This window comes from Maniola jurtina, chromosome 21, assembly GCF_905333055.1.
Source record: "Maniola jurtina chromosome 21, ilManJurt1.1, whole genome shotgun sequence".
In the NCBI taxonomy this organism is placed as follows: Eukaryota; Metazoa; Arthropoda; class Insecta; order Lepidoptera; family Nymphalidae; genus Maniola; species Maniola jurtina.
In genome coordinates, this window is record NC_060049.1 from 6085200 (window position 1) to 6111581 (window position 26382).

At 34.4% G+C, this 26382-nt stretch overlaps 1 protein-coding gene across 1 annotated transcript in view; it reads left to right on the plus strand.

Moving 5' to 3' along the window:
- LOC123876222 (mucin-2) overlaps positions 1 to 26382 on the plus strand; it is a 73109-nt gene that overhangs the window by 33698 nt on the left and 13029 nt on the right. Inside the window, exons 2-3 of the mRNA XM_045922404.1 lie at positions 22222 to 22274; positions 25386 to 25657. Coding sequence (XP_045778360.1) covers positions 22242 to 22274; positions 25386 to 25657 — 305 coding nt within the window. The 5' untranslated portion in view covers positions 22222 to 22241. The remainder of the gene's footprint in view (positions 1 to 22221; positions 22275 to 25385; positions 25658 to 26382) is intronic.

The window sequence follows — 26382 nt, forward strand, 5'->3', positions numbered from 1 at the left end:
ACAGACATAATAATAAAATTCTACATATATGACTATTTATAAAACTTAAAAGTTACCATATTTTGAAAAAAATTTAGAGGCCAAGAAGCTAAACTGGCTTAAGTTAAAAATAAATGGCATGTATTTAATTTTGTACTACGGTCATTTTGAATGATTGACTTTCGTAGCAAAAGCTTGCGTAAATAGTTAAAGTTACACGTAAACAATATAGGTATATACCAAGTGGGATAGTTCATTTCGAGCTACCCATGCAAAGCAGGGGCAGGTCGCTAGTACGTAATAATATAAACTGTCAACCATTGCGTTCAAACAAAGGAATGTCATTATTGCTGGCTGTAGACAATATGGCATGTACCTGTTTCCCACGATGACGAGCTTTCTCTCGTGATCGACCGTCTGCCTCAATCAAGACGTACAATCGATCGATGCTATTTCCGTAAAGCTGCGTCCTGACGTAAGACTTTTTCATCGCTTGACTACAATCAGATCTGCTAGCAATGATGCAGCCTAAGATGTAGCGCGCTTGCCTAGAAGTTGCAGATTCGCTCTTGACTTGAAGGTGCCCATATTAAAAGTGGAAGGGAAAACTGATGCCAGAAGGGCGTTCCCTATTCTAGCGGTTAGGATTACAAACGCGAAAGTAAATCGCTTCGTACTGTGTCCGAGGAATTTCAACTACGTACGGATGCAGAACTTGATGACGCCTTGCAGTACGAAAGTAGACGTAGCACGTGTTCTTCAAAATGAAACTTAACAGGGCTCTCTCCGTCACTCGTTTCATACAATCGTAGTTCCAATTTCATTTGAATATTAAGCAACCAAAGTCCATGAAATTTTGCAGACATATTTTAGAAACTAATATCTGTGTCTGTGGTGTTTTAGATTTTTCTAATGTAGTTTTAAAATTACAGGGGCTCAAAGATTTGTATGTAAATTTTTAAGACCGCGTAACTTTGAAACCGAATATTTTAACAGAAATCTGGAAAACCACAGACATAGATGTTAGTTTCTAGAATATGTCTGCAAAATTTCATGGACTTTGGTTGCTTAATATTCAAATGAAATTGGAACTACGATTGTATGAAACGAGTGACGGAGAGAGCCCTCTTAAAGTCAAAATTCAGGATAGGTACCATTGAGTATGTGCGACATACATTATTAAATCGTAATAAGACCTCTGAAGCACGTCAGCGTTGCTCGATAGTGGTTAATAATGGTCTCGGGAAGAATGAGGCTCTCGGAAGTCCACGAGAGTTGCAGGATTTTCGAATCGTTCAAAATTTGATTAGTTTGTTCCAACTGATCTATATCCATTCCATTTATGTTATACTTATCCATGTTAAATATCCATGTGTTAAAGGTTAAATATATTATCCATATTCTACGTAATTGTCGTTCCTCTGATCGTGACGATAGTTTCCGTTAGCGTTTTCGCTTTCAATGGCGATAAACATCGACTTGTATGACGTAATTTTTATTTGTTTTGGTATTTGACAGATAGCCAAGTTTAGTCTTGCGGTTTGGCGACACAAATTACAGGTGACCTAAAATTTAAAATGCACTATCACACTTATATTATACAGGCAAAAGTTTGTATGTATGTGTGTTTGTGTGTGTGTGTATGTTTGTTACACTTTCACGCAAAAACTATGGGACGGATTTAGCTGAAATTTGGAATGGAGATAGGTCATCATCTAGTGTTTAATATTAGCGTGCTAGAATGGGATATATTCCTATTGTTAATTTCTTTTTTCATATTTTGTAGTCGTCATCTGTTTCTGCGCCTTTCCTTTTTATCCAAAAACTTATTTAGTGAAAAGTACCTATTGTTAATAATAATAATTTGTCATTAATGTTTGATATTTGGAAAATATTTTACGTTAATTTTACACCAATATAATATTATGTGTAAATAATATTTGTATTATTGTTAAATTAATATAAGTATCATATTGTTAAATACTTATATTAATTTAACAATAATACAAATATTATTTACACATAATATTATATTATTGTTAAATTAATATAAGTATCATATTGTTAAATTATCATTAATCACAATAAATAATTGTTATGAATGAAATTATTTTCTTTTCTATAAATTCTATTAAAATATTGTAAAGTAAAACATAAAACCGGAAACTTGGAATATACTAATATGAGTCCCTCGACATTAGTAGAAGAAAATTAACTACTTTCTAACGATCTAATGTTAAGATGTAACTAATCCTATGTAGCACAATCCCATATTGTGTACTTGTACAGCTGAATGGCACACATTAACAGGGCTCTCTCCGTCACTCGCTTCATACAATCGTAGTTCCAATTTCATTTGAATATTAAGCAACCAAAGTCCATGAAATTTTGCAGACATATTTTAGAAACTAATATCTGTGTCTGTGGTGTTTTAGATTTTTCTAAAAATATGTAGTTTTAAAATTACAGGGGCTCAAAGATTTGTATGTAAATTTTTAAGACCGCGTAACTTTGAAACCGAATATTTTAACAGAAATCTGGAAAACCACAGACATAGATATTAATTTCGAGAATATGTCTGCAAAATTTCATGGACTTTGGTTGCTTAATATTCAAATGAAATTGGAACTACGTTTGTATGAAGCGAGTGACGGAGAGACCCCTCTTAAGTACATTATTTAGCGAACAAGAATAATCATAGTTCACAAACACAAAAAGAACACTCAATCTTGTCGTCAATAGTTCATTACCCGTGTTATGTCACACGCGCGCAATGTGCTGGCATTGCATCATATTGAATTGAATTAATGAATGGTATTTTAACAAGCTTTAAAATAAAAATGCTGTAAGTACATTGTTGTGAATCACATCAAATATTTTATGACATTTCTAACCCATTTTTAACCCGCGACCCAAAAAGAGGGGTGTTATAAGTTTGACGTGTGTATCTGTGTATCTGTCTGTGGCATCGTAGCTATGAATCGATTTTAATTTAGTTTTTTTTGTTTGAAAGGTGGCTTGATCGAGAGTGTTCTTAGCTATAATCCAAGAAAATCGGTTCAGCCGTTTGAAAGTTATCAGCTCTTTTCTAGTTACTGTAAACTTCACTTGTCGGGGGTGTTATAAATTTTTAATTTACACTTGTTTAATTACTATTCTACATTCTTTCGTCACGTTTATTATGAAACAAACAAAAACTATTTTAATATTTTAAAGTTTCTAAATATCACACGAAATATACATTATAATATTTACAAATGACTACAAAGACACACATAATATTACTTGAATGCGATATTTCACAGGTTGCTAACGAAATAATAATGAGATCTTATATTTTATTTTATGTAAGCACTAGGTATATTCTACTAATAATAATTTGTTAAGGATACACACGTCAAACTTATAACACTCGGGTCGGGGGTTAAAAATAAATCTTTTCCCATTTCCAACTCCAGTATAAAGCTATTACATATAATATTTAAAGTAAATAGATTTTATGCCCGTAAGAATTCATCACTTTACTGATTCTCCTCATTGCAAAATTTATTACACTTATGACCTTTCGCGGTTGTAATGTTTACTATCCATATTAGCGTTCAAATGATCGAGCCGATTGCTAATGCATATTATATTGTTACTAATAAAAATGCAATATTTGGAAATAAAAAATATGTTATGTTTCTTATTGGCAGAGGCAACTTACATTTCAAAATAATCAAATATAAGTACGTTATTTTCTGACTAAGACACCTAATAAAGTCTTATAATTACTAGAGGATGCCCGCGACTTCGTCCGCGTGGATTTAGGTTTATAAAGATCCCGTGGGAACTGTTTGATTTTCCGGGATAAAAAGTTGCCTATGTTAATTACAGGGACGTGGGCTACCTACTCGTAGGTACCTTTCATACAAATCGGTGAAGGGGTTGGGTTGTACATAATAATATTAGTATGGAGGATGTTTGTGTATTTGTATTCTATTCGTCGACGCATCATTCATCCGATGCAGTTGAAACTTTGTAAAGTTTTTCATGAAGGCTGTTGATACACCTAGTACGATCACTGTACAATAGGTGGCGCGTGATTCGGAAAAATACAACGCATGCGGGGCATTGGTTAGTTAAATAATAAGAAATTCTATTTAAAAAAGTTTAAAATATATGTTTTTCTCTTTAATTTTATTGATATTCTTTATCGTAAATAAAGGGGGTTACCCTTGGAGATACCTACTAATCCGTGACAATATCAATGCGATTATATTATTATAATAAATATTTTAGTATACTTTGTATAGATTTCACATGTTTGGCGCTGGAACTTAAAAACATAACCCATTAAGCCATTAACATAATACATATTATTATGTAAATATTTAATTATACCGATTTATTTGCTATTTTCATTCTACTTGGTAACATAATCAGAATTTTCAGACTTCAAAATTCGGTGTGAATAAATATAATTAACTCGTCGTATTAAATAATATAGGTACGTACTTTCTAATTAATTATTATAAAATATATCACAGACAAATCTGCGAGCTAAATCTAGTTTATAATCTAATAGGCTGCGCCCACATCCGCGTCAAATGAGACAATAATTATATAAAAACACATTATTGTGTCGTAAATTCAACATATGTCAAGGATACTAGATGATACGACCTGTTTCATGCTTAAAATACCATTTTACATATTAATTGAAGCGACACTGTCGGCTACTTTACGGTGCTCTATCGTCTCATGCCCCACACAAACGTAGTTTTGTTTTCATTTGAATACTAACCAGTCAAACTCTATGTTATTTTGCAGACATGTTCTAAACACTAATATCTATGTCTGTGGTTTGCTAGATTTCCATAAATAGAACTAGATTTAAAGTTCCACGCGCTTGAACATTTGTATGCAAATTCTGGAGACCTTGTAACTTTGAAACTGAATATTTTAACGGAAATATGGAAGACTGCTGTCATAGATATTAGTTCCTAGAACGTATCTACAAAATTCATTGAGTTTAATAAGTTAGTATTCAAATGAGAGCCAAACTACGTTTGTATGAAGAGGGTGATGGAGAGACCCCTCTTAAAATCAAAATCTGCAGATGATTTGGTATTATATTTCAAGGTTTATTGTGTTTCGTTGAACATGTTAACATCTTAATATATTTAAAACCAAATTTTATTTAAAATATTTTTTAAGCAGTAACAAATTAGTAATGTGTTGTAAACATTAAAATATATGATAGTTCTGGTGAATCTTTAAAAAGTAGTATTTAAAAATGTTATTATTTTAAGTAAGTACCACAGAGTACCTATGTGTAAGTTAAAAAAAATTCTTACATATTATTACGTATCTACTTCTACGTTTTTTTATCAAAATACCTATCGTCACTGTGCATGAGTTTTGCATGAGTTTCCGCTATGTATGAAAATCAGAAGTTTTCAGGAAACTCTTTTGAACTTAATTTTTTGAAAAAACGACGATATTTAAATATTTGCTCTCACTATGAAGACGCGTACCAAAGAGTATGTAATCAAGTTACGTGTACAAGAAATATCGGTAAAATTTTTGAACAAAATATTAGTTAAGCTGGTAGTATATACGTACTTCTGAAAAAAGTTTACAGTTTCCGATCTCTGTAAAACTTGAGTAAACACTCCATGGTATTACGTAAGTACCAACTATCATTGTATACAAAACATGACTAATTTTTACTTGAAATAAATTATTATAAGCATTTTATCAATATCATTAATTTATAAAATGCGTGGGAATACAATATTAATAATAATATATGCGTGATATACCTAAGATCATAAAATTAAAGGTATTGTAATATTCTTTTTATGCTATCATATACGAAAACGTACATTCATCATAATATTATCGTATATTACGATTGACCTTTTAATTTTAAAGGATCGTGTATCACAGATATAGACAGGTAGTGTTTCAACAATGGCCGATTATTTCACGTTTGCGGTAATCGATAATAATAATCAATAATTAATCAATTAGATTTATTCATATATGCGTGCGATAGCAGTAATGAATTTATTTTAAGGCCGTAGGCCGCGGATACATCTGTAAGTTTAGTTTAGTTAAATTACTTAAAACATTCAAAAAAGTTTCCAAAAGCACAAACGTGGCCATAAATTCGTACTGGGTTAACAAAGATTTCTTCTATTGCCGTTTTTCCCTTTGATTTACTACTAAGTAATAACTAAATAATTAGTAAGGTATTAAAGCTGGTAACCCTATCTGCAACCGGACACCGAGAACGATCGTGGTCAAGTGCAAACAAGCTATTAATTAACAACGTTATAATATATTCCATAGAATCCAACACGTGACATCAAACTCTATACAGGGTGTTTGGTAATTAGTATATAATGACGACACGTACCCATGCTACTTTGATCTGATAAACACGATGCTGAAGTATAATGACGAAATAAAATTATAAAAATTTCCATATAAAATTTAAAAAAAAATTATGTCAAAGTTTTCATGACCCTACCGTGCCCTAACTCACTGAGATCGTTGGTCATCTTTAGATAGACCGAGGCCAATGATCTCAGTGAGTTAGGGCACATGAGAGCCATGAAAACTTGGTCATAATTTTTTTTTAAATTTTGTATGGAAATTTTTATAATTTTATTTCGTCATTTTACTTCAGCATTGTGTTTATCAGATCAAAGTAGCATGGGTACGTGTCGTCATTATATACTAATTACCAAACACCCTGTATACTAAGGCCGCGATTACCTGTAAGTTTTACTCAAGTAAGTAGCTTTACAGACCACACAACAACGCTATCTAACAGTACTCTTTAAACCCGACCCAAGAGGGGTGTTATAAGTTTGACGTATGTCTCTGTGTATCTGTCTGTGGCATCGGCTCCTAAACTAATGAACCGATTTTAATTTAGCTTTTTTTTTTTGTTTGAAAGGTAGCTTGATCGAGAGTGTTCTTAGCTATAATCCAAGAAAATCGGTTCAGCCGTTTGTAAGTTATCAGCTCTTTTCTAGTTACTGTAACCTTCACTTGTCGGGGGCGTTATAAATTTTTAATTTACACTCGTATGTTATCACACTGAAACCAACCCGCGTAATATTAGCATCAGCTGACTTAGCTGATTCTAATAAATACAAAGTAGAACTACGCTCATTAGTATGTGAGAATTTACCCAAACATCAATTTTACAGATAAGTGATGTATCATGTAACCCCGATTCAAGGGCGTGTCTATATAATATATTGCTGTAAAGTTGAAACAATGGTCTTGTATTGAGTAACACTGTGGGTAGTGGGTGTCATTTCATAAAATTCGCATTGGACAATGGAATGTGTCTTCTCACAGCCTAAAAACTGAAAACGGTTTTGGTGTGAAACTAATCGGTTTTACAGCTAAAGCAGTTCTCAAACTATGTTTTATTAAAAACTTAAACGTACTCTTAATAATAAATTATTGCAATACAATAACTCTTAAAATGTTTTGTGATACTATCACAAAAATACGTAAAAATAGCGTAAAATAATATTGAAAACATACTTTTTAACCCCCGAACCAAAAAGAGGGGTGTTATAAGTTTGACGTGTGTATCTGTGTATCTGTCTGTGGCTTCGTAGCTCCTAAACTAATGAACCGATTTTTATTTAGTTTTTTTGTTTGAAAGGTGGCTTGGCTTGATCGAGAGTGTTCTTAGCTATAATCCAAGAAAATCGGCTCAGCCGTTTGAACGTTATCATCTCTTTTCTAGTTACTGTAACCTTCACTTGTCGGGGGTGTTATAAATTTTATATTTACACTTGTTCTATCAAATTTTGTGTCAGATATTTTCACGAAGATGACATTATTTATCTACGACTCAAACGCAAACATTATTACGTTTTTTAACAATAAACAATTTACGTACATAGCTATGCCGCAATCGACTACCTAATATACCTATTCCATAATATATGTATAATGTACATTACTAAAGAACCTTCTGTTCTCACGACTCTTCATTAAGTGAATGCCTTTGCTTGGGTTCTTTAGTTCTTACTCATCCGATTTTATTCAAAGGTCATAATTTTGCGGTCAACTAATGAAGCATCTAAATTCTAACCTTGGTAAAGTTGATACGCTTAAAACAATATAATTTGACAACATCAAAGGCCTAGTTCTAGATTTACGAGCAGCTTTAGCATAACGCCAAGATAATGATTTCCGCAAAACTTGACTCATAAGTCTTGAGCCCACTCATCTGTCAATACTGTATAATGAGTTACGGCAGTGTTTCAATATTTCGAGTCCCAACTCCCAGTCCACACATCAGGCAATGTCAGCTTATTTCTGTTTATAATAGCAGTGGAGTAAACGAAGCCTTCGTCGAACGTCGGAATTCCTCAGAAACAGCTCCGATTTTGATGATTTTTCTTTTAATTGTAGTTTTTTATATATTATGTAAGATCAGAAACGTTTTGAAGCGGGGAAATAATTTTTAATATGTTTTAATCCATATGTATGATATTTATACATGAAGTCCAGTAAAACCTTACCTTCTCTTTGAGAGGTTGTAGAGGCGATCAAATGCTATCAAATGACCTCTTAAAACCTATGGACAAAAGGGGTCCGTTCTTGAGTTATTGATCGTTTTCAGAAAAAATACGTAGGTATTTGTTTCTTTAAAAAATTATTTAAAAATAGTAAGATTTAGTGTTATAGGTTAGTTTCTTAGGGAGTTTCTTTTGATTTCATTTTGAAAAGATCATGGAAGATCAAGCGCACAAAATATCTAAACCTTGAATTAAATTATTATATTTTTGTTTGAATTAATTCTAACTTGTTCTCCGTTAAGATACAATCTTCGGCAATTGGCTAACATTTCCGCATTAACGCATGCCCATTAAGATGTTGTCCATGCATTTTGATTATATGATTATTGTTTGATGATTTGTTAACTATTGTTTTGAAGGATGTGCGTGTTGAACTTTACATCAAGGTGTAAATTAAAATGTTACACAGTACGCTACACTTTTTTAATATTTACATCTATTATAAACTTAAATCTAGAGACTAGATAGATTTTAGGTATAGAGTACTAGGTTGAAGGACAACATTAGGAATCTTCGTAGGTGTGCCGTGTGTGAAGGTAACTAACATAGACTTTGAGATGCAAACACTGGGTGAGCACTCAATTCCCTCACTCTCATTGTTCCCTTCTGCGATAGTAGCCAGTGGATCGAGATTTACTCTTAACTAAATTAAAGAAATTTTTTTAAACGATTGTTCTAAAACAAACATCCAAAGCAATTAACTATTTAAGGTATTCTCTTAAATAGAAATAAATTAGACCATTTCCATACAATATGATGTCATTTCTATCATTATTCTTCCTCGTATTCCTATGATCACTATTCATTAGTTTTACGTGAATATGGATTATTCTTGATTTATGGATATGGATGACTATCCTTAACTGGGCATTTAGTCCACGATGAGCCGCGAGTTAATTTTAACACTAGCCAAGAATAGGATAACATTCATGAATTAAAACTAGATTATGTAGATACTTAGAAATACTACCACGGACCACGGTTCAAATTGCTTCTCGTTCAACCCTAGTAGCTTTAGTTTTAAGTTACGTAAATCACCACTATATCGTACAAATTTAATAATTTCGACCATCAAAAAGAGTACACGTGTACCTACTTTGAATAAATGATTTTGACTTTGACTTTGATTGTATAAGTAGTTATTACAATATTTTCAGACACTCCACTCTTCAGATTTTGATACCAGAGGTAGTTCTCTCATTGTTTCCTTTGAAATATTTTTATTTGTCATATCCACCAAGTAGAATTTGTCATGAGTCATGACGTCATATTTAAGCCTATGAGAGTGAGTTTGAGAATGCTAAATGACAACCAGCTTAAAAAGAATGACGCTCTACCACAAAAAATCTATAAAAGCCCTTTCTTTGTTACCTTCTCTTCCTTTGCTGTTAGTAGACAACAATATCCTTACTAATATTATAAATGCGATAGTGTGTCTGTCCGTCTGTCTTTCTGTCTGTCTGTCTGTCTATCTGTCTATCTGCTACGTTTTCACGGCCCAACCACTGAACCGATTTTAATGAAATTTGTTGCAGACTTGGGATACATCCCGGGGAAGGACATAGGCTACTTTTTATCCCGGAAGATTTAGGATTTCCTATGGGATTTAAAAAAACCGAAATCCACCCGGGCGAAGCCGCGGGTATCCTCTAGTATAAAATATGTATCATATGCATGTTTTAGGATTTAACCATTAATGATAAGATCAAAAATGAATATACGTTTTTAGTATGGTAGCTACATAATATGTATAGTTCATGTAAATTTTAAAGGTAATGTTGGTCACACAGAAAAGGTTAGGAGCATCAATTTTTAATAGCTATTATTAACTGAATCCAATTGAATATTGAAGTCAATTTTACAACAATTTGTAGATAGGTATATAGGTACGTAGAAAATCCCTTTGTTTAACAGTCTACCTAAATATAAAAGTCTGCAGAAATCATTAAGTAGATATTATTTTTGCATCTTCAAAATTCGACACTTTTCCCATAAGTAATAGGTACAAAATATTCACCTACTTATTTCTGAAATAAAGTGATAACATCATAAACGGCTAAATAAAAATAATATATCAACTGACATCCGATTGATTGGTAGGCATATTTCCGACTAATTTATTCATAATATTTTTATTTTATAAACATCTTATAAGTATTTGAAGACAAAAAATGAATTAAGTTGGAAGTTTAAGTTGCCGGTACGAATGTATTGGCATCAGTAAAATAAACGTAGTTTGATTAGTGTAGAAAACATTATAGCTTAACCCTCTCCTATTATAGCCGGGAATTGAATCTAAAGCCCTTATCTTTTTTTATCACTGCGTCTAAGCAGCTTTCAAGGTACAATTACCAAGGTGTATAATCTGAGATCTTTATGAAGTTATTTTTATCACGTTAAGTATATAACGATGTGTCCCAAGAATGCCGTTGACTCATTGAAATTAGCTTTGTTACGTGTTTTGTTACAAAGGGATTACACATCCTATTAAAATGTTAAACTAAATGCAATGCCCATAGCTGATCACCTCTGATTGCGAACAATTAAAGTCTGTGACACCTATTTTCAAGCTTACCATATCAACATGACTCTACAGATGTGTGGACTACAAACACTCACCTACTTATGTTTTTAGAATTCCGTACCTGTCTGTGTGTCCGTCCGTCCATCTGTCTGCGGGCTGTATCTCGTAAACCGCTATAAGTAGTTAAAAGTAAAACTAGAGTTTTGCCAGAATGTGAATTTCTATCTAGAATAGAATAAAATATTTTTTTATTCAAATAAACTTTTACGAGAGCTTTTGAATCATCAAAATAATTTACCACTGGTTCGGAATGCCGTACAGAATAACGACAAATCACAAAAATTTCATAATGGCTGCCATGAAAATAAAAAAATTGTTAATTGGTATTTCTTGTACGATGGAACGGAACCCTGCGTGTGTGAGTTCGACTTGCACTTGACCGCTTTTTAACCGACTTCCAAAAAAGGAGGAGGTTCTCAATTCGTCGGAATCTTTTTTTTTGTTGGACATTTTCCTACTGCTCAGTGCTACTCGTGTTGTCCTTTACAGTAAAATCGAAGCTCAAAAGCTTCTCATTCTGAGAGCAGACGAAGTCCCGGGAATATAATATAATTATTGTGATTGTGTAACCTTATTGTGTTAGTTTTCCAAATATTTTAATCTATATCCATACTCAATACTATAAATGCGACAGTGTGTCTGTCTGTCTGTCTGTCTGCTACGTTTTCACGACCCAACCGCTGAACCGATTTTAATGTTTGGTACAGACTTGGGATACTTCCCAGGGAAGGACATAGGCTACTTTTCATTCCGGAAAATCAAAAAGTTCTTTGGATTTAAAAAAAACCAAAATCCACGCGGGCGAGCCGCGGGCATCCTCTAGTACTTATATAAAAGGAAAAGCTACCTGACTGACTAACTGATCTATCAACACACAGCTCAAACTACTGGACGGATCGGGCTGATATTTCGCATGCAGATAGCCTATTATAACAAGTATATCCGCTAAGAAAGATTTTTCGAAAATTTAATCCCTAAGGACAAAATAAAGTCCACGCGGACAAAGTTGCGAGCATAACCTATTATTGTATATTTTTAAGTAAATTCCTAACACATAACTTACCTATCCTTACACATCTCAATAAATCGATTCCACGTTACACAATTTAGGTCGGGGCGAGTAGAGAGGAGCCCTTAATTGCGTGTCTGTCTGTGTGCCCGAATCTCAGTAATTTAGGCTTGCGCAACTTAGGGCAGCGGGCGCAATTTGCTCAACAAGAACTTAATGACCCTGGCATATAAAACACTAAGTTCATAGTTAGTTTTGTTAATGTATTTTCGTTGTTTCGGTAACATGTAATTACCGCTGTAATTTTGCGATGTAAGAAACATCTCGGGAAAATTATGTTAAAATTGCGATTTTGACTTTAACTTTAAAAAGAGGGGTGTTATAAGTTTGACGTTTGTATCTGTGTATCTGTCTGTGGCATCGTAGCTCCTATACTAATGAACCAATTTTAATTTAGTTTTTTTTTTGAAAGATGGCTTGATCGAAAGCGTTCTTAGCTATAGGTAATCCAAGGAAATCGGTTCAGCCGTTTGAAAGTTATCAGCTCTTTTCTAGTTACTCTAACCTTCACTTGTCGGGGGTGTTATAAATTTTTAATTTACACTTGTTAGTCACAAAAAATCCTACCTAAATTTATTACTGTCACGATTTATCTGACAAAAAAGAATAACTTGTCATAAAATTAATTCTAACGGTTCCAATTAAAAAATAAATGACCGCAAATTTTTTGATAAGTTGCCGTATTTGGAAATATTCGTAGAAGCTTTACAATAGGTCTATATTAGGCGATGTCTGGTGGCAATAGATTTAGGTACATACAAATGAAATATATTGTTATAACCTCCTTCCTTATTATGATTATTATTGTAACATAGTTAAAACTTGACACCGTTTATTTAACATTAATATTCATTTCAATTTAATTGTTCTCGAGTATTTCCTCATAAGTCTTAACACATCATTTTCATCGAAAATAACTCGAATATTTTATTATTTTTATTTAGAGTTATTAGACGAATAAATGATTGACCTACTAACTTATTCAGTGGTAATTTATTTCATTGTTTTTAGCAGTAACAACACAAACCATCTGAATTGATCCTAGAAAATCCAATCAGAATCCGAGACAATAGGTACTAACTAACAACAATGATATCCGAAAACCGAGTTCGAAATGTAGGCATCCTCGGCACTCCTGACACCCGTCAGGTCGATTTTTTTCGTATAAAATGTAGGCTTTGTCACCCGAACTCTTAACGAATCGATTGACACCTCATTCATCAATCTGCTCATTAGTTCAGGCGCTACGGTGGAACACTCATATACAAACCTACATAAACTGCTAACTTAACTCTTCCTTTTGGCTTTTTCGTAGTCGGGTAAAAAATATTTTCAATTAGAATTAGAGTTTCAAAATTATTTTACATACTTATATGTAATTTTACTGTCAGATGTAACCTTTTGAACATTACTCAGGTCGGCACATAGCTTTATGGGTCGGCATGACATAAATGTAACCACAAGTTGAAGTAAAGATCACCCATTAACAGGGCTCTCTCCGTCACTCGTTTCATACAATCGTAGTTCCAATTTCATTTGAATATTAAGCAACCAAAGTCCATGAAATTTTGCAGACATATTCTAGAAACTAATATCTGTGTCTGTGGTGTTTTAGATTTTTCTAAAAATATGTAGTTTTAAAATTACAGGGGCTCAAAGATTTGTATCAAAATTTTTAAGACCGCTTAACTTTGAAACCGAATATTTTAACAGAAATCTGGAAAACCACAGACATAGATATTAGTTTCTAGAATATGTCTGCAAAATTTCATGCTCTTTGATTGCTTAATATTCAAATGAAATTGGAACTACGATTGTATGAAGCGAGTGACGGAGAGAGCCCTGTTAAACGATTAACATGTATATAGCATGTTTCAAGAGTTAAATAAAGTTGTTAAGAAAATTAAGGATTGACAACCGGTCAAATGCGAGTTGGACTTGCACGCGAAGGGTGTACCGTCTGTACCGTCGTGCAAGAAATAACTTTTTTTTAATTTTCATTTAGTGAGTCGTTAAATGAAAATGAAGCTAACAGATAGACATACTTTCGCCATTAGAATAATATCAATATATCATATATTAATGAGATTAAAATCGTTTGAACACACTTAATAACGTCTCCACCCTGTACCTACATAGAATAAAAGGACCTAGGTACCTAAATACCGCTAGTGAAACAGGCCTACATTTACAAAACCTATTATGCATGCGTCGATTATGAAATGGTTATGAATTTCACATAAATGCTATTATCTTTGAGCGTAACACTAACATATCATAAGTTTAACTAAAGTTCATCTCATAAATACCCACGCGAATCATCTGTTATTCGATTAAATGTTAGGAGAATAAACCAAGTCTTTTGTGAAATAGCGAAGATTGTATCGAGTTGACAATGCTTTTAGTGATGTCCCAACCAAAATATGCATAAAAGTAATGTCTGGTGGGAGTTTTAGGCCTAGTATCGTTCCCAGCAAAGCCGTGGCACCATACGACATAGCTCTCCATTAGGTTTTTTTATTCAGGTACAAGTTAGGCCTTGACTACAATCTCACCTGGTGGTAAGTGATGATGTAGTCTAAGATGGAAGCGGGCTAACCTGGAAGGTGTTTGGCAGTTTCATTAACCCCTTTGGTTTCTACACGGCATCGTACCGGAACGCTAAATACTTAAGTTGTTGCTTAGGAACCGATTAGACGTAAACCCAAGGGCTAAATTTCTTGTCTAAAAATCTAATGTTTATCACGACTAATGAATTAAATAAAAGCCCGAGCGAAGTGAGAGCGAAGTGAGAGCGAAATTTTTTGACATTGGCTATATAACAGTGGCACGATTTTGTTTCATACGAGTACAATACTTGTTTGTATTTATACGAGCTGAATACAGCTTGATACAGGTTTTATGCGTGACCGCTATTTTGGAAAAAAATTAAAATGGGGGACTACTAGGCAGCCCAGGCTCCTAAAATATTCAAACCCCTAGGTAGGCCAGGCTCCATACTAAAATATTCCCTGTATATACCCTTTAGATTGAGGTGTTTTCTATTTCAACAAAAACACCCACAGACTCAATATTGATTCTGCCTATCAGTTACAAAAAGCATTATGTCATGTTATATAACCGTAGAGTTATGGCAGATTCTCACTGCTGCACGTTTATACGACAGACCTGTTCGACCGGTACCTCAGACCGAGGGTCTGTTAAGCTTGTGATGTCACTCGGACCATGGCCTACATAAACCGAACTGCTCAATCCCACATAAATTTCGATTTCATTCAGTATTATTAGGCGGGTAATTTCTTTTTTTGGTCCAATGTCGCGGCAAGTTGGCATCTTCATTTCGTAATATCTCCTTTAAGATATAATTTGCGAATTACGATACTTTAAGTCTTTTAAACGTTGAGATGTGCTGACAAAGATAAATGCGACAGTGACTAAACAAAGATGACCAGCCGATTTTGATGAAAACTAGTAGGTAGGTACTTAATATTCTGGAAATGGACACTGGTCAATTTAAACCACATAATACTATATTAACAAAAAATTATTCAAAAACCGGCCAAGTGCGAGTTAGACTCGCGCACCAAGGGTTCTGTACAGTTCAAATTCAAATTCAAATTCAAAATATTTTTATTCAATTAGACTTTTACAAGTTCTTTTGAATCGTCAAAAGCATCTACCACTGGTTCGGAATGCCTTTCCTACCGAGAAGAACCAGCAAGAAACTCGGCGGTTGCTCTTTTCAAAGATTTGATATACAATGGTAATGGTACAGTGGTAATTTTTTCCACATTTTGAACGATAAATCAAAAACTATTATTATGCATAACAATAAATAATTAATCATCTGTTTTAGAATCTACAGGTAAAGCCCTTTGATATGATATCTCACTTAGTATAGTTATCTTGTTATCTTACTTTGAACATTGAAAATACTAATTTTGTCATTTGTTCATGAACACATTTTAACTTTTTTTTTGTGATGTAACCACAAATTTACGGTTTTCGGATTTTTTCTTTACTCGTGCTATAATACTTACCTATCTGCCTTTCATGATTCTAGGTCAACGGGAAGTACCCTATAGGTTTTCTTGATACACACGACAGACAGACAGACAGACAACAAAGCGATCCTATAAGGATTCCGTTTTTCCTTTTGGACCCTAAAAATTGATAAATATCTAGACAGTATAATTTATAACATTCGTACGGAAAATATGAATTCCTAGCCGATGGCCCAGGTTTTGCCCACGGATTCTTACTAAGTAACTCTTTATTAAATGTTAGTATTATTTTATTAATAGTGATAGTATTAGTAAAAGTTAGTGTTGTATGGATTATTGATTGTATAAATCCTTTTTTTGGTTCAATGTCGCGGCTACTTGCAATCTGCTTGCGTAATATTTCCTTTAAAGATATTTGCGAATTACATTATAGTAATACTTTGATGCCTTTTATAATAACTTATATGATGATACCTGCTGATAAAGGATGTGTTAATGGTGTTATAAAGTTTTAGTGTGACTTTTTATGTCCACTAGTAGTGGGCGGATATCGCTTGACCTTGACCTTACAAATCTTATTTTTTCAGAAGAATGTCATCCGTTATCTGACCCGCCCTCGCTTGATTTAGGTGGAATTTTTCTCAATGGAAACTAGATAGATAGATAAAAACTTTATTGCACACAAAACATGAAATAATCGACACAAAAGAAACAAACACACAGAAAAACTAAAAACAATTGTATGCAAAGGCGGCCTTATTGCTCAGAGCAATCTCCACCAGGCAACGTTTGGTGAAAGGAGAAACTAGGTGTGTACGTGAAAAATCTCAAATCTCATCTTCCAAATTTAAATGTTTGAGTTGTAGAATTTACTGTGCAGTCAGTCAGTTTCTTCGTTCATAAAAACCTATCTTCATGATTCAACAACTTGCCGGCTCACTATTGAGCACGGGTCTCCTCTCAGAATGAGAAGGGTTAGGCCATAGTCTACCACGCTGGCCAAGTACGGATTAGCAGACTTCACACACCTTTGAGAACATTATGGAAAACTGTCAGGCATGCAGGTTTTCTCAGGATGTTTTAAAATCGGTTCATTAGGTAAAGAGCTACGATGCCACAGGCAGTTGCACAGATACACACGTCAAACTTATAACACCCCTCTTTTTGAGTCGGGGATTAAAAAGTTCATCGTAGCTCCTAAACTAATGAACTTATTTTAATTTAGTTTTTGTTTGAAAGGTGGCTCGATCGAGAGTGTTCTTAGCTATACCTAATTCAAGAAAATCGGTTCAGCCGTTTGAAAGTTATCAGCTCTTTTCTAGTTACTGTAACCTTCATTTGTCAGGGGTGTTATAAATTTTTAATTGACACTTGTTTCTGCCAAATCACAAGATTTTCTCAAGTTGCAGGAGCAAAGCCTATATAATACTAGAGGATGCCCGCGGCTTCGCCCGCGTAGAGTTCGGTTTTTTGAAATCCCGTAGGAACTCTTTGATTTTCCGGGATAAAAAGTAGCCTATGTCCTTCCCCGGGATGTATGCCAAGTCTGTACCAAATTTCATCAAAATCGGTTCAGCGGTTGGGCCGTGAAAACGTAGCAGACAGACAGACAGACAGACACACTTTCGCATTTATAATATTAGTATGGATTATAACCTAGGTATTTGCTAAAGATAATTCAATTGCATACGAGTAGAATTGTTTCTTAATGCCAATAGTGTATCTACCTTCGCATAACTTAGGTAATGATAGGAATCTTCCGTCAGAACCCAACCCAAGTTATGTTAAAACTCCGCCCATATCTACACCTATGCCCTTACTATATTTCTTATGCAGTAAACAGAAAAAAGTTTATCAGGACATCCATAATAATATCAATAATAATAATATTTATGTAATAGGTATGTATGTTTTTGCAAGCCTATTTTCAACCCCCGACGCAAAAAAAAGGGTGAAGGGTTATAAGTTTGACGTGTGTATCTGGCTGTGGCATAGTAGCTCCTAAACTAATGAACCGATTTTAATTTTTTTTTTTTTGCTTGAAAGGTGGCTTGATCGAGAGTGTTCTTAGCTATAATCCAAGATAATCGGTTCAGCCGTTTGAAAGTTATCAGCTCTTTTCTAGTTACTGTAACCTTCATTTGTCGGGGGTGTGATAAATTTTTAATTTACACTTGTAATACATAAATATTTGTAGGTATATTATATAATATACCTACAAAATACCTATTAAGATTTTTCATTAATACTTTCTATCTTTGTTGTATATATGTATCTACTCCCTCTACAACCACTTGCACTGCCAATGCCAAAGGTCACTGGTAGAGGTATCTTATAGAGATACTTAAGTGCTTCCACGTTGTCCACTTTTCTTTCTTTTTCTCTGTATTGTTACAACTTTCTGATACAAATTGAAAACAACTCAAAATTGTGTGTGCTTTTTTATTTCCTAATATTTTTGTAAGTAAAATTAAATTCAAAAACGTGGCTTCACTTGCGCTTATCATAACTATAATTGTTATTTTACGTTCTTGTTTAATTTTTTTTTAATCTTTCCACGCTACTATAACGATTGCGGTTGGATAAACGATAAGATACAGCAACACTCATTAAAGTACCTACTCGTAGTAGCAAAACCGATGCCGATTGGGAAATCACAATCCCATCGTTCAGATTCTGTCACGCATGATACGCCTAACCCTTGAACTATACAAAACCATACGAAAGCCTTAATTATCACATGTATACGTTTTATTTAGCAATGACCTTTGCTAAGATAATCGTAGGTTAATGATTAGAGTGTTTAAATTGTAATCAGTGGTCCTTCAGAAATCGGCGCTGAAAATTAACACTTTACTACTGACAGTTCACTTTATAGTGACTCATCTGACCTCTAAGGTATAATAAGCATTTAATTTGGTATCGGAAGATCCGATGAAATTTTAGCGGATGAAGATGTGCGGTATTTTATTCTTATACCGCATTTCCGATTACTTTCATGCAACTTTATCATTAAGAATTTCGTCAATTGAATAATAACCTCGACTTAATAAACTTTCTTTTTTTTTTTTTAATGAATAATTAATTTGATATTTTTATTTACAAAAAATATACACGGTCTATCAGGGTTAGGTAGAGTGCCAAAGGCAATGGCGCTGTTGCCTCTCTGAATTGCGCCAAAGCCAGATTACCGCCCAAATAAGAATCTTTCAGTAAACAAAAATTTCCCAATTTTAGCATGTATCTGCTAATTAATAATGCTAATTAATATATAACAATACCGCATTAGCGGATTAGGAATTCGCATTGTCTCCAAACATACAAACGCAAACAAAAACATGGGAAAAAGACTATTATTGTTCTCTGTGTATAGCTCATAACTGATCATGTTCATTCTAGTGACAATGACAATAATCAATTATGTTACTATTCACCGAATTGCACCCTATAGCTGAATTGCTGCATTTGGAGCAGCGAACAAGTAAACACACTTTAAACACAGAGTTCTAATACCTACCTTCCAGGTACAGAAGGTTCCCTCCGCACGTTTAAATAAAAACAGCTAATTTTGTTACTTAACGCAATTAAAGTGCAATTCAACTCGCACAGCGCTGCACTAAGTTTAGTGAACGCTCCTCTTTTTATGGCGTTAACTCCAGAAGAGATAAGAGTTACACCGTTAAGCATTTCAATTAACCGTTACCGCCTTAAGGTGCCCACGCACTTGAACTGAACCGCAACTGAACTGCGCGTCGCGGCAGCGCCCCGCACGATATTCTCTCCGCGTACGTCACTGCCGCGCGTCGCGTATAATATCGTACGGGGCGCTGCCGCGACGCGCTGTTCAGCTGCAGTTCAGTTCGAGTGCGTGGGCACTTTTAACCGTTTTTGATGATGAAAGCACATAGGCTACTTTTAATTCCGGGAAATAAAAGTGTTTCCACGAGACTGTTAAGAGAACTTTATCCACATAGAAAAAGTCACGAGAATCATCTGTATGGTACAGAGTTACCTTGTATCCTCGTAACGGGCATAGGCTACTTTTATCCAGGAAAATCAAAGTCCCCACGGCATTAAAAAAAAACTAAATCCACGAAGTCTCGGGCAACATCTAGCTCTCAATGATATCTAAATTAGTGATTTCAAAAGTAACCTTTAACGATCAATTAAGCGTATTTTATATCCGCCATCGATATGCAGTCATAAACCATGTTTTTTTTATGCACGTGAAGCATTTAAAAAACGAAGATGGGCATATTTTGTCTTAAAATGTCGGGTCACGAATGCTTTAATTGTAAGACCGTCGAAGATTCGTGAGGTCAGGCGGCGTGATCCCGGGTTGTTTCCGTGTATGTCTAGTATTTAGTCACAAATATCTATTTGTACATACAGACCCTATTGTTTGTTAATTTACGAAGCATTTGCATGAAAGGACGGGATTCTTTTTTGGAGTTTTTTGTTATTTAAGTTTAAGATAGAATACCTATTATCTGATTGAAATCTATTAGGAACCTACTGGTTTACGATTTTTTCTTTACTGAATAAAGTAAACTACCGCACCGTAAAATGATGATGCAGTCTAAGATGGAAGCGGGCTAACCTGGAAAGGGTATGGCAATTTTTATTGAACCTTCAGATTAAGCCCACACCCCTTTGGTTTTTACATGACATCGTATCGGAACGCTATCGCTTGGCGGCACGGCTTTGCCGGTTCACCGCGATGCACGATTTACCAGACTAAAATTATTTCCTTTATTTTGTGAACTTGGTTCTTTGTGAGACGTTGACTAATTTCTAAGATTGCCCATGAACCCCAGATTCTTGAAAGAACCTAAAAAACTTTTAAACAAGTGTAAATTAAAAATTTATAGCACCCCCGACAAGTGAAGGTTACATAACTAGAAAAGAGCTGATAACTTTCAAACGGCTGAACCGATTTTCTTGGATTATAGCTAAGAACACTCTCGATCGGCTCAACCTTTCAAACCAAAACAAAACTAAATTAAAATCGGTTCATTAGTTTAGAAGCTACGAGGCCACAGACAGATACACAGGTACACACGTCAAACTTATAACACCCCTCTTTTTGGGTCGGTGGTTAAAAATGCGCATTCTTTTATTCTTTTCTACAATAAATACCTACACTCCCTTTGGGCGATAAGCGCAAGCGCTATTCGTTGTCATTGGCGTACATAAAGCGCCTGACATTATCAAGCGAAACTTACGGCCGATAAAAATCATCGGCCTGCACGATTTATTTACGCTACCTATGGCCCTTCCAACTTTGTTACATTGACCTGTCAACTGATGGAAATAAAACGGCATTTACTTATTCGCTGAGTCGTGACAAATCACGTCTTTTGCAACGTTACGAAATGCACATGCTTCTATTGAAGACGACTCTTGACACTAATATGTCGAATGTTTGGGTCTTTATTAAGGTTATTTTATCACTTGGCGCTGTCATCCTGTATTATTGTTATTTCTTTATTATAAACTCATATATGCTTAAAGCACTATTTATTTTTTCAAGCTACTGTACCTAAGTGTAGAATAATTTTGCTTACTTATTTAAATTTATTAACACCGCTATTAGCTATAAGTACGAGATTACTATGAATTGTAATTAGTGCTCTCATAAGTTCTCAAAGACCTTGAACCTAACTATGAGATATTTTACTGCGTGTGATTAATTTCATTAATTTTTTATAGGACATCCTACCTATAAACATAAAAGGTGCCATCTATGAAATCCCATTCATGTCATAAAATGTTAATTATCTAGAACAATACCCAATATTATAGCTGATTGATTATATTTTATCAAAACAAGGAAAAACTACATTTTTTTCTAAATTAAAAAAATATTCTTTTTCAATTAGATAAATATGTTTTTACACCACCTAAATAAAGGCACATAATATTTAAGTGATAATTTATAATTGTTTTCAAAAATTAAGCTTATTTTTCGTTTGTTTACAGGGCCCCATGAAGCGACTGTCATGCGCATAGCGGCACTGATTGCACTCGTGCAGGTAATGTATAACAAAATATGGCAAAAAAATAACTCGGGCGCGTTTGGAACCTTCGTAGCTTTAATTTTAACTTTAGGTAATTAATTATCACCACTATAATATCATCTTACAAAAACAATAATTCTAACTATCAAAAGGTGTACAATTTAGTACCTACTTTGAATAAATGATTATGAGTTTTGAGTTTTTTTGAAAAATATGTTCCCATACTGTTCACATCACGTAAGTTGACCAAGCGGTCCATGGCTGATAAATTTGACCTGCACCGAAATAAAGCCTTAGTACCTTAATTAATAAAATCGAGGGATGCGCTCTTGCCTTGACCGAGAGACGTCCATTAGCTGCTGTGCTAATGCCTCTCACCTACGCTCAGTAGTAAGTTGGTGCTCCAACCGGACGACATTACAATAAAAGGCTGACACTCGAATCTAATTTCGTGTCGGTTATGCTAGCCCAGCAGTATAATTTGCACAGAATCTGTAAAAGCTCAGAAGAATATAAACATAATCTATCAAATATTTTGGCACTATCTATCTAAATACATAAAAGGAAAAGGGCTAAAAGGACTGACTGACTGATTTATCAACCTATCAACACACAGTTCAAATTACTAGATGAATTGGGCTGAAAAGCATGCAAGTAGCTCTTATGACATTAACACCCAGTAAGAAAGGATTATTGAAAATTCATCCCTTTAGGGGTTGGATTAAAATTGTAGTCCACGAGGACGAAGTCGTAGGCAAAAGCTAGTTAAGTATAAGTTACTCAATTTTAAGCGCAAAGTCAGAGGTCAACACTTTATTATTCAATCTCACCGTATTGTGGATAAATCCCGCGGATGTAACACCATAAAATTGCCTAATATTGTTAGTCTATGCTATGAGTTAAGCCTTATGTAATTTTATATGGGAACCCATTGACTAACGAGCACGAATACAATTATTATATTCTTGAGCCATAATAAAAATACTTTACATATAAATAGAAAAATATAGCGAAAAAATAAAAATAATACAGAAGCAAAGTGAAATCCAGTAAAGTAGTACCTACTCTGAAGCCTCCCGTATAATCTAATTTAGTACTTCAAACCTATACTGATTATAAACTTAAGCATTGACACATTTCTTTTGCCCCGGAAAATCAAAGAGTTCCCCTGGGATTTTGAAAAACCTAAGTTCACGTGGATAAAGTCCCAGGCGTCTCGCATCATCTTATTAATGCAGAGGTAGCTTGCATCCTGGAGAGGTACCTACATGGCTACATGGTTACTTTTTATCCTGGAAAATCAAAGAGTTCCCATGGGATAAAAATCTAAATCGACGCGAATGAAATGGGGGCGTCATTCTATAAGTGAATAGGTACTAAGTACTATAAGAGCACTGACTCTACCGAGTAGAATAGAATAGAATAGAATTAAATTTATTCATTGGATCAACATACAGGTAATACAAAACACGCTTAAAATATAAAACTTAAAATATAAAATATAAAACTTAAAAACTAACTTAACTTAAACATAGTGTTGTGGTACTACTATATGTTGTGCCAACGAAAAGGCCCGAACTCAGCTTAATGGTGTGGATACACAATGTAGGTTAACTCCATAGTTAACCTACTACTACTACCATTAGTAGGTAGCTTATAACTTACAGAAGATAAAGAGTAATGCTCGTTAAATTACTCGCTAACGTTTGCCGAGTTAAATTACATGATAATAATAGAACTTCACGGTTCGTATACGATATATCCGGTAGCGCCATACAAAATTGATACATAAGTGGAATATTTAAAAAATCATATCGCAAAACAATACAGCGCATAGCCGCATATATTTCTCAACGCCGAATCGCTGGTAATAAGGCGAAATAATGCGTGAGATGGAAAAAATTTGCATTGTTCGACTCCAACAATAATCCCACAGATATGAGTTGATAACGACGTGGCCGGCATTACAACAATAAATCTCATAACTGTGGCAGTTTACTGGATACATGTGTAATTTTAGAATAATGGAGATCTATTGATAGTGTACATTTTTTTAATTATTATTGTATAATCTAGTGGTTTGAGGGTTATTGAGTCATGTGAATTAGGTGATTGGTGAGTGCCACTGCCAAGTCAAATGCATACATTTTTTAACCCCCGACCCAAAAAGAGGGGTGTTATATGTTTGACGTGTGTATCTGGGTATCTGTCTATGGCATCGTAGCTCCTAAACTAATGAACCGATTTTAATTTAGTTTTTTATGTTTGAAAGGTGGCTTGATCGAGAGTGTTCTTAGCTATAATCCAAGAAAATCGGTTCAGCCGTTTGAAAGTTATCAGCTCTTTTCTAGTTACTGTAACCTACACTCGTCGGGGGTGTTATACATTTTTATTTACACTTGTAGAACGCAATCATCATATTTGCTCTAGGTTTCAATTGTCATATCAAAAGTACGGTAAACCCTTAGATCTTCCTTAGATGGACCAAAATTAGGTACTAGTACTTAATAAATCTATGGTAAAATACCCAATAAACTCGGGCTTGCCGACATACATGCAAGCATGATAAATAATATAAGTTAAGGATATTTTGGCATTTAAACTATCGTGGGTGATTTATATAATATACAAGTTCCCGGCTGTACACACGTGGTAAGTCCACGGAACTCCGACTAGTTTCGTACCCGTCCTGGGTCCTTTTTCACAGACTCTGCTCGCGACGTGGCGTGGTTGAGGCTGCGTGCTGCTTGGGCCGCGGCCCAGACAGACCTCTGTTAAGGGGCAGCGAATACAGCCGGGAACCTGTATATTTATTAACCCCCGACCAAAAAAGAGGGGTGTTATAAGTTTGACGTGTGTATCTGTGTATCTGCGTATCTGTCTGTGGCATCGTAGCGCCTAAACTAACGAACCGATTTTAATTTACTTTTTTTTGTTTGAAAGGTGGCTTAATCAAAAGTGTTCTTAGCTATAATTCAAGGAAATCGGTTCAGCCGTTTGAAAATTATCAGTTCTTTTCTAGTTACTGTAACCTTGTCAGGGGTGCTATAAATTTTTTATTTACACTTGTTAGTTTAAGTATTTATTAAATACAATACTTAAATAAATTAACTCGTTTTTTTGCAGCTGTCGCTCGTTACAGCTGAACCAGATGTTCAAACGCTCACAGCAGCTGAGTTGAATCTCCAATTAGGAGGTGAAAATGCCCTGTTTTTCGACGACGCAAGCGAGGAGGCCGGGGTCACCTTCGTGAGGGGGTACAGGGCCGCCGAGTCCCCACTCTCCCCTGACATAGATGTACAGTGTTCGGCAGACTTCATCCAAGTCACTGTGGAATTTCCCGATATTTTCGATGGGATTATCTACAGCAAGGGTTACTTGAACGACCCTAAGTGCAAGTAAGAAATTACATATTCAGTTACCATTAAGATAAAATGAGACTTTTTAAGCATAAAGCTTATTGCTCTCTTAAATTGGCAAATGAATAGATTTGCTTTAAAGTAGAACAGATAGAAAGCGTAGAATCTATTCAAAGCCATCACAAAATATGAGATCAATAGGCACCTATAATTTATTATACAAAATATACACAAAATATGAGATCAATAGGCACATATAATGTATTATTAATTAACTTCTGGATCAGAACTTTTGTCTTCTGCCTTTTTATAAGCTTGTTTAAAAACTGATATTTTCATTTACTGCTATATTTTCACGAAAAGTTCTGTTTTAGCAGAATCTAATTAGGTATATGGAACTTTTTCTTCAAGGAAATTAATTTTGTTAGTTCATTCACCATTCGTTGATATTATATACATTTAACTACACAATAGCACTTTGTACTATTGGAACAAAACGTCTAAAAACGTTTTTATTATATCATTAATAAATAAGGTTATCATTAGTAAGGTTAGTATAACCATAGGTCGCTGGTTCATATCCGGTTCGAAGGACCAATTTGCAGATTAGACTGCATTCACCATACGAGGATTCTGGCAGCTTGCCGATAACATGTCCTATTTTTAAATAAAGCACCTTTTGTATTGAACACACTTTAATACAATTATCATGACGTATATACGTCCGCTATACTCAGGAAGGAAGAGAGAGGGCGTATCAGGCA